Raw genomic sequence first — 9,530 nt, 5'->3', positions numbered from 1 at the left:
AGGAAGCATAGTGCACTGTTAGACATAATTTTAGTCAAATTTATAGCAATTACAGACTTCTTACAGAATGACGAACAAAAGAATATCTGAATAAAATACTCGTTTCATAAATTAAAACCAGGATATGATAGAGTCAGTGTATATCAATTAAATTAGTTTTAGGCACTTTAGAGTAAAAAATCATATCAACCAGCACAAGGTAATTCAATCACTCAACCAGCAAAAGATAATTTGATCTATGGTTTTCTAATATAAAAATTGATATAAATCAGAATTATAAAAAGGAGTTAAAGAAATAACAATAAAAAACGCAAAATCAGACTTTCCTTCCCTATTGCCCCTAAAAGTAAGGGTGACAATTATTTATGTAATTTAATTTTTGTGACTTCTACTCATCAATGCAAGTAAGCATATATTGTAACTGAAGTAAAATTACTTCTGCTACTTAATATATAATGACTTTCAATTATTAACGTTTTTGTTTCGTTTCATCAAATTCACTTAATTTGTTTTTCCATTAAAACTGTAGGTGTAAAATTTAAATGTAAATTATTGCAACCATAGCTGCCTAGTGAAACAACTTAATTTAACTAAAATTTTATACAATTTTAATGTTAGAAATATTTTCTGCTATATAATGGAAAACTGAATTAAGTAAAAGTCAACTAATTTAGTTAGTGACATCCACAATATACTTTACATTACAATACACTTACGCTGACGACGTTTTTGAGGTTCAGGCCTAAGCACAGCTCTTACTGCCTCATCAAATACCTGTTTAAGCCCCCTTTGTGTTAGAGCTGAACATTCCATGTACTTAACTGCCCTAATCTTGTTTGCCAACTTCTGCCCCTGCTCCCTCTTAATAGGACTTAAGCCTTGATCGGCTAATGCATTTAAGGTTTCACGATCATCACGTAAATCAATTTTTGTACCTAACAGCAATTCAAAATTAAAATGCCGGTATTACAAAACCTGATAATGAGTTACCAACTAATATTATAGGTGCATCAGGACAGTGATGTTTGATTTCTGGATACCACTTTGAAGTAACATTTTCAAATGAGGAAGGTGAAGCAACACTAAAGCATATTAGGAAAACATCAGTCTGAGGATATGATAATGGACGTAGTCTATCATAATCTTCCTGCCCTGCAGTATCCCAAAGTCCCAAACTAACAGAAATCCCATCCACAACCATAGGAGCAGAATAATTGTCAAATCTGAAATAAAACAATGTAAAGAAGAAATTGCAACATTAACGTTATATGAACACATACACTGTAGGAACGTATTCACCGGGAAAGCTATCCGTTGTATATGATATAAGCATACACGTTTTTCCAACAGTACCATCACCAACAACAACACATTTTATGGGACGTCCGGAAGACATATCTAAACGAAGGCTACGCAAAAATTGCCAAATCTTTCAATCTCAACTACTCATAAAAATGTATTAAATTCGGACACATATGTACAGTTACTACAGTGCTTCTAGTTGGGAATTTATATGAATTCGTAAAATTATGTAGGTTGGGTGAGGCTTCACTAAAAGTTTACACTACCAATATTCTCACCACTTATTATTTAAAATGACCTTATCTATGAACTGTGCCTTATTATTATCCGCAAACAAGTGATGCCCGGTATTTCATCACCGGTGATTGAAAAATCACTGTTGATGACGATGACTAAACAGTGACCGTGATTTTTAAACGAACAGACTGGAAAAAGCTGAAACCAAAGCCGTAACGGTTTGTTGTACGTTTCCTGCTTTTTATTGCTCTTCACTGGTTTATGCTGGTTTATTCTGATCCATAGACAATTGTGTTCCCATGGATCTTATTTAAACCCGATACAACCTAGCCTATAAATTAGATAATAACACTGCGTACCATAGAGAAGTTTCGGTAAGCTTTGCAGTCAAATTATAAGAGTACGCTAGTGGTACCGTCAGGGAATAAAATGAAAATTTGGTTGCAGAAGCGAATGATATTTTGCTATAAAAACAATGTAGACAACCTGCTGTTCCAAGTGAGGTAACAGGGTTGTCTGTTGGGTAGGAAATACACGCAGAAAAAAATACGAGGATTATAAAGAGGTTTTATAAAGAAATGGAATTTATGTAATTGCATAAAAAGCGCATATATTTTAATGAACATTACCGTGACATAGAAACGATATCTTTTATCAAAAGCATAATGAATGAAAAAATATTACTGTGGAAAAATGAGGCTCTGTTTTATGTAAGTGTACAGGGTAGGCAAATTTCGACGTTTGTATAGAACAACTCGGTTATTAGAAATCCAAAAAAATTGATGGCGGCTTCCCTATCTCTTTTTTTGATACAAATTTATTGGTGTTTTCAAAAACTTGCTTTTGTTTTAGAGTTATAAACAAAATTTGAAAATGTCCTTATCTTGGTTGTTTGTAAGAATAAAAAAAAAAACAACTTTTACGTTCTTCAAGCAGTTCTTTTACATACAGTGGTGTCAGAAAAATTAAAAAAATCATCCTCTTTCGAGTTAAGATATAAACTTATATTTTTTAAATAGGAAGCATAGTTAATAGCATAATTTTTCCTCTTTTCAAAAATATATAATACCTATGTGGGGTCGCATTCTATGGGTAAGCATTTAATTACGAAAATAATCTTTTGGCAGTTTACCCTTTGCATTTTTCACATTAGTTCCTAGTAGGAGGAGGTGATTACGATTGTTTGGCAAACTTTTTCGGAAACAATCGCAGTCATACTGCACGAAATGTTAACCCCAATTCAGCGGCTTTTGTGAGTTTCTTCAAAGCCCGCTGGAACTCCTCTTATATTTGCGAAGGTAATAATTTGTAGGTACTTGACAATTTAAAACTTTTTCGCGGAGAAAGAAAGTACACCTATCAAGCCAAGTCGTTTATTCTAAATTGCAATACCTGAATACGGAGGTAGCAAGACAACACCGGTACAGAGGGGCAAATTAACTTACATAACTGCTTTTGTTGCTGTAACCATTTTGTCCCAAGTTAGGTTTTAAAGAACAGTAAAATATTAAAATTTAAAGATATTGTTGCAGGTTGTTTGAATGACATTGGGAAACTCTACCATTTTCTTTGAATTTCCAAAATTATACGGAGACGATTACGACACGATTACATCCGTGGTACAACTTTAAAGAAAACTACTAAAATGAGACATAGGTAGCAATTATTGCCCTGTTTTTTTACAGCGGCTTATTGATTCTGTTAGAAGGTATTCTATTGTAGGTTGGACTTTACTGTTACGGTACATACTGAACTACTGTCTGATTCACTGGGTAGGAGTAATAGTCTATAAGATAGAAGACAATTGCGTTACCTTTACATAAATCATCAACTAGCATGCTAATATTTTTGTAACGATAATTGAAACCTCTGCTTTCAATATTCACTGAGTAGATTGAGTAGCTTAGTGGTGCTGTGGGTGGTTTTCACCGTGGTGAATGGTGGACTCTTCCAAAGCAGGTAATCTTGCACACAAACTAATGAAGACCTTTGTATGCAACGTAAACGAAACACGCTGCTTATGAGATGAGTGTTTGGGGGTGGCTAGAAAGAAAGGTGCAAGCAACGCTAGGATACTCACTCTGAATTCCCAATTTTATCAGACGTATTTCTTCATCTGTCAGTGGTATCATGGGAGAAGCGATCTTCAAATATCGGTGGTAAATAGCATAAACATCTCGATCGAGAGTAGTAATAAATTGATTGGCACAATCGGGCCCTCGATATGATCTGAATTTGGAGAAGGAATCATCGAAGGAGCACTTCATCAAATAAGCAAAGGAATGAGGTTGATGTTTGTGGGTGGATGTGGTGGCGGTCTTGTTAGGATCGTGAAAGCACGTATAAAAAGGTCGCAATACGGTTTCAAAGTCTGCGTATACAACAAATGGTACTTTGATACGTCTCTGGTAATTTTCAAATTTTAAAATGTGATTGGGGACGAACCTACCCATCTTATCCATCTTGAAATCACCGTGGGAAGGCTGGTGTAAACATTATTACAATCATGCTGCTGATAACGATGTAAGTGGGGTAAAGTGGAGAAGTATTGTAGGCAACCGTCGCATAAGAATTTGCGATGTCCAATTTTGGAAAGTTTTTGAGAGGGTACACGAGACATGTACTTTATCCAACAGTAGTGATTATTTCCTAGATCATCATCGAGCAAGAGCAGATTGAAGTATAGCCGTCGCTTGATGGGTAAGTAGTAAAGGGGGCCAACGATTTCCCATATCCACTTTCCTCTTTCAAAACGGATTCGGTCCCGTAGACATACACAGAGCAGTGGTTCTTCGATTCAAATTTCGGTATGTCAGTTAATTTCATAGGAAATTGGATACCGTCTTAGTCCAAAGTGCGGGAATAATGTGGGTAGGAAGTATTTCTTTGCGGGTTCGCTGATGCGGGATACAAAGCTGACGTAATTGCCCATGCGAAGCTGACCTGGTCATCGTTTCGCACATATACAACCGCTTTCTTGAGTAAAATTTGTTTCGGTAAGGGACTGTAGCAAGACGCTCTCAGCGGATTGTACTTGTTAATGTTGATTTCAAGGAAAAGAACCCTTTCTAAAATCTATCCTGTAGAAATGGGAAAATGTTAAATGAAATGAAACGTATACTGAAAAGATCAGTTACCTGACTTTCGTTCTTGAAACTCTGACGCTTTAGCCTCAAGTATCTCAAAGAAGTTTTGTAGAAGATTGAGAAAATCGATCGATCGAGCCACAACTTTATTGTTGGTATTGAAGGATTTAATTTCAACCAACTGTTTGGTTTCGTGCACATAATGTCCAAAAACTTCGAGATTTATTTTAAGCGTGTCATGGAGGTATCTGATTGCGTATAACAGGCAAGCATTTGTTAAGAACATCGGTGAAAAAGTCGTTATACGATAAAAGGTATTTCGCAGACGTAATACGAAAAAACAAAGTAATACTGTTAGCGAAAGCAGAGGAAAGGGAACCGATTCCCTCTTCAAGAGGTGAACAACAATTTTGCTTATGCTGTAGGGTGCGTAAGTGACCGTTGTACAAAGATTGAAGAACATATATTTTGCACGTTTAACGCCAGCGGCCGGAAGACTGGCAGATGCAACAAATTTCGGTTTTTTAGTCAGTAGCGAGGAATCAGGATGGTGCTGTTTACGACAGGAAACTTTTTCATATCATTTTAAATTGCCAAACCGCGTAAAGGACGTATCGCAGTCCAGACAACGAATCATATCGGTTAGATGTAACAGAGGTGTCTCGAGAAAGACTGAGAATGACCATGCGTGAAATAAATTTAACAATGTAAGAAAATATGAAGAAGTGAGAGAATATGAAGAAGGTGAGGGATTTGGGGGAAGGGGTTGTTGGAAATATTTAAGAGAGAAGTATAGAGGAAACGATTAAGTGAAATGACTGAATTGTAGCAGTGTGATGCTGCTGATCCGTCAGTGATTAGCTTGAACGAGTCGGAGCTGTCAACGATGCTAGAGGATTTCTTCCACAACGATCAGATGGTGAGCAAGACAGCACCGGTCGGTGGAGGAAAATCATGTATAGGAGATGTAGCCACGGAAAGGATAGCAGTGCCTGTGGCTAGTACATCGCAGACGTCGACAGGGGGCGGTAAATCCGTAAGTATTACGCCTAAGGAGCGAACGTACAACAGAAGAGTGTCGGGCGGTCCGCTGGATTATTCAAAGCTGGTGGAGCAGGTGCGAGAAGCAGTGAAGACACTTCAACGGGAGAAGCGAAAACGGGAAGGTGAAATAAAGGATCATGACATGAAGAAACATGCAAAAGAATGAAAGATTACTGAAAGAAAAGAAAAAAGGGAGAGGAACAATCATAGGTTATTTTATTTTGAAGAAAATTATGTTGTATAAAAAGAAATGCAGTAGAATGTGTTATAACATTCAGCAATCTGAAGGCAATTGAACACGAAATGCATATTCGTAAATTTGAAGTTCCAATTTGTTAGGATCCAGGACTGTTAACATATATATGGCCTGTGATACAGTCATATATGTGATTAAATAAATATGTTTGTTTCCAATAATAGAAGTAATATAACATTTTATGTTCGAATTGGTACCACGAGCCTGTAGCTTCAATAGTAGTGATTATAAACGTCACACCCTATTATTGTTCAACACTTTCAAGATCACTGTATTTTAGAAAGTGTAGGAAAAATAACAAAAAGGTGTAGTTGTTATAAAGTTTATTTAAATAAATATATATACTACACAGTACGAGTGCAACTGTTTCTGTTATTTCATTTTAAAGAAGTGCTTTATGTGTAAAATACTGTAGAACATATATTGGATGGTACAGGTGCCCTGGGCGTCTAAGTGACTGAGGTATTCCTCCATCTGCAGGATGAAGTCCACCAGACGTTTTCTACTAACCACCGTTCATGTGGTAACCATTCCATCGGAGATTGCCCAACGCTTACGTTCTAAAATAGTAAAGGGTGTTTGAATGTTCGCTAACGGCGCATAGTAGAAAGTAATGTAATAGTACATTTTGTAGAGCGAAATTTATCTTTTGGAGAGAAGTCTTCTGCTGAAGGAATGGAAGATGTGGGAATTTGTATGATTTGGAGGAGTGGGATATGAGTCGGATGAAAAGAATTTTAGGAGGAAGAAGATGAGAGTGGGGGAAACGAGGATCTTCGGAGTTGTTAATATAGAAGGAAAAATATATTGTGTAATCAGTAGTGGTGTAGGCAGCATGGGATTCGTTTGTAGAACATCGTGGTTCGAGAACCGTTCATTAACATTATTTAATGATATAGGAGGCGGTGCGTTACCTATATAGTTCGGAGCGGGCGTATGTGAGGACGAGTGGATACAGTCATTGTGATCAGGTTTAAATATTGAGAATAATTACCGACAGTTTTGTCAGTTAACAGCGAAAGATGCGACAATAGTGAAAGACAAATAAGGAAGGGTTATATGGAGCACAAATATATGATGGAAAATAAACGCTCATTGGAACATATTCTGAGACGTAGTGTGTGTGACAACATTAACGAATACACGTGTATCGAAGGGAAGGTGTTGTTAAACTTACATGAAAATACAACGTTGGTGTTATGTAGCAGTTGCTTCTAAGAAGACAGTATAGGGGATGAGATTTGTAAATGTGAGGATATAGTGTTCGTGTTCATATTACATGTTCACGATAGACATCATCACTATTGTTACGAATGAGGAAGACCACTGACAACAGGAGATATGTGTGATGCAAGTATACTTCAGCCAGCTTCATGGGAGACTTATTGACAAATCTAAAATTACAGATTGTATAGTTATTGTTAAATTGTGTTAGAAACGGTACGTATGTATGTAGTGGTAGGACGTCTTCTCAAAACGATGGAAAAAGGGAGTTGTTCAATGTAGAGTAAGTGAGACAAAGAAAGAGCGCTAATTGCACTGTTTAGTAAACTGGTTTAAGCAAATATTATAGTAAATCGCTATTTCATAAACATATTATCAATAATTAATACTTGATAATATGTTGGTAATTTACACCACACGTAAATTGAAAGGGAGTTTACAGGTAATTCATGCGTTCACGCGCCGCAGCTTCGTTGAGTAAACAACCATACTCGCGAACATTCGTGACAAAGGATTCTGACGCATGCGCATGCAGAATATGAGCGCAACATTAGCGCATGTGGATTAGGATGACAGAGTATACTACGCATGCGTATAAGGCAAAAAGGCAGGTGTTAACCATGCAGGTGACGTCACGGCTGAAACCGCATTGTGATGGTGGTTGAGAGGCGAAGAACTTGTTTTGTAGGAAGGTGCGGGGTAAGAGGGGAGAAATTGGTAAACGAAGAGCGTTGTCTCATTATGTTGTTGAACTTTGAGTGGAGTGCACACAGAAATTTGGAAAGATGTTTGTTGAAAATGCGAAGAAGTTGACGGTGCAGAAGTCCCATATAGGGAAATTAAGGACGGTTGCTGTAAGTAGAATGAAATATTTACTGAAATGTTTAGTATTAATTATGTAACGGCAACGGGTAGGAAGAAGCTGGGAATCCGGCGGAAAAGTGTGCCGACGACGTCTCCGACGTGGAGCGGTTTGGCGACAACATCCACTACAAAAACGGCGATCCCAGCAGAAAATGAAGGCCTGGTGAAAAAAAGACTTGTGTCTCGAACGCGCCCCGTCGGAGCCACGAACAGAGCCGAAAACGAAGATCATACATCGTACCTATTGTCATTACATCATATATATTGTTATGTTCGTGGGTTTAACACATTAACTTTTAAGAAGAAAACTATTTATTTACACTAATTACTATTAAACTTAGAAACACTATTAAATTATTACTACTTCGGTAATTATTCTATTTATTTACAGTACTGTTACTATTCACTGTCCTATTTGTTTCACTTCTATCACTTTCAATTTATCTCTTGATTCACCTCTGCAACGGTCAATTTATTTCTACTCCCTTCGGCGATCGTCTCTTCCTTTTTATACTCCCTTGCCTCCTTTCGAGAACGTTCTTCAGCCTTCCAGAGAAGTCTCGTTTTCTTTGAACGGTTTAATTGCTTTCCCGGAACGCAGGTACGACACACACGCTTACAGATACGGCGCACATGAAGAAAAGCGACCGCGGCAAGTCGGCGAATCGATAAGCCGCTCATACACACGTATGTCCGATCGCACACAATCACGCTCGTGGTCGCTACAATATTGTCGTTTTTACTGTTTTACTTTATCGACTTTAAACACCAATAAAAATGTTTTGTTGCTCAATTTGTGATAAAACTTTTACATTTAATAAAAAAAAAAATTGAGCAGGTATTTAAAGTCTGCTCACAACAGTGCTGATAATACAAGAACATACTCGTGCAGTTCTTATGCTTTTTCGACATCGCGCGCAGATACCTTGACTTCATATCAGTTTTATTAATTTTATAAATTTGTTTCAGAGAGTGGATTAGGCCTATGGGGATAAAACGCGCTTCATTATTTACTTCAATAAGCGGTGAGGAAAAGATAATAACAATATATTTATTGTAAAAGTATATTGCGCCAACAATTGACTGTTGCCGCGATCATTTCTTCGACGAGCGAAAAGCGCTCGAGCGTTTTTCGTCGACACATTTTTGTCGACAAATATTTGTCAACAAACCTTTTAATTCATTCCACATTTCGTGGAAATGGTAGAACACAAAAAGGAAAATAAAAAAATTAAATAAAGCAATAATTTTTTTATTTATTGATATAAAAATAATCATTTTTTAACGTTAAAAACAAAAACAGTTGAAAGCGCGCAACAATTGAATTACGCGCCGAACGTCAAGCGGATCCTTGCGCGTCGGGCGATCGGCGCTCTTCGGCTCTGTTCGTGGTTCCGCACGGGGCGCGCTCGAGACAAAAGTAAAAAAGATACCAGTGCCACAGATGTGACGATGCCTCCGTGGTGTATATCACCAATATCACCTCTGCTCGATACCCCCATGACACTTTCGCAGGA

General features: G+C 37.3%; 1 protein-coding gene across 2 annotated transcripts in view; it reads right to left on the bottom strand.

Moving 5' to 3' along the window:
* Positions 1 to 1,838, bottom strand: part of LOC108737511 (ras-related C3 botulinum toxin substrate 1) — a 6,608-nt gene extending 4,770 nt beyond the window's left edge. The window contains exons 1-3 of one of the 2 annotated variants that reach the window (XM_018470384.2): positions 1,281 to 1,829; positions 991 to 1,223; positions 328 to 935 (exon numbers count right to left, since the gene is read on the bottom strand). In XM_018470384.2, coding sequence (XP_018325886.1) covers positions 697 to 935; positions 991 to 1,223; positions 1,281 to 1,396 — 588 coding nt within the window. In that variant the 5' untranslated portion in view covers positions 1,397 to 1,829 and the 3' untranslated portion in view covers positions 328 to 696. Of the gene's footprint in view, positions 1 to 327; positions 936 to 990; positions 1,224 to 1,280 lie in introns of those variants that run through there. The other variant, XM_025975603.1, reaches the window with a different exon arrangement.
* Between the last annotated feature and the right edge of the window lie 7,692 nt (positions 1,839 to 9,530).

Source organism: Agrilus planipennis, unplaced genomic scaffold (genome assembly GCF_000699045.2).
Source record: "Agrilus planipennis isolate EAB-ADULT unplaced genomic scaffold, Apla_2.0 scaffold139, whole genome shotgun sequence".
Taxonomy (NCBI): domain Eukaryota; kingdom Metazoa; phylum Arthropoda; class Insecta; order Coleoptera; family Buprestidae; genus Agrilus; species Agrilus planipennis.
This window is presented reverse-complemented; position numbering and strand designations above follow the sequence as displayed.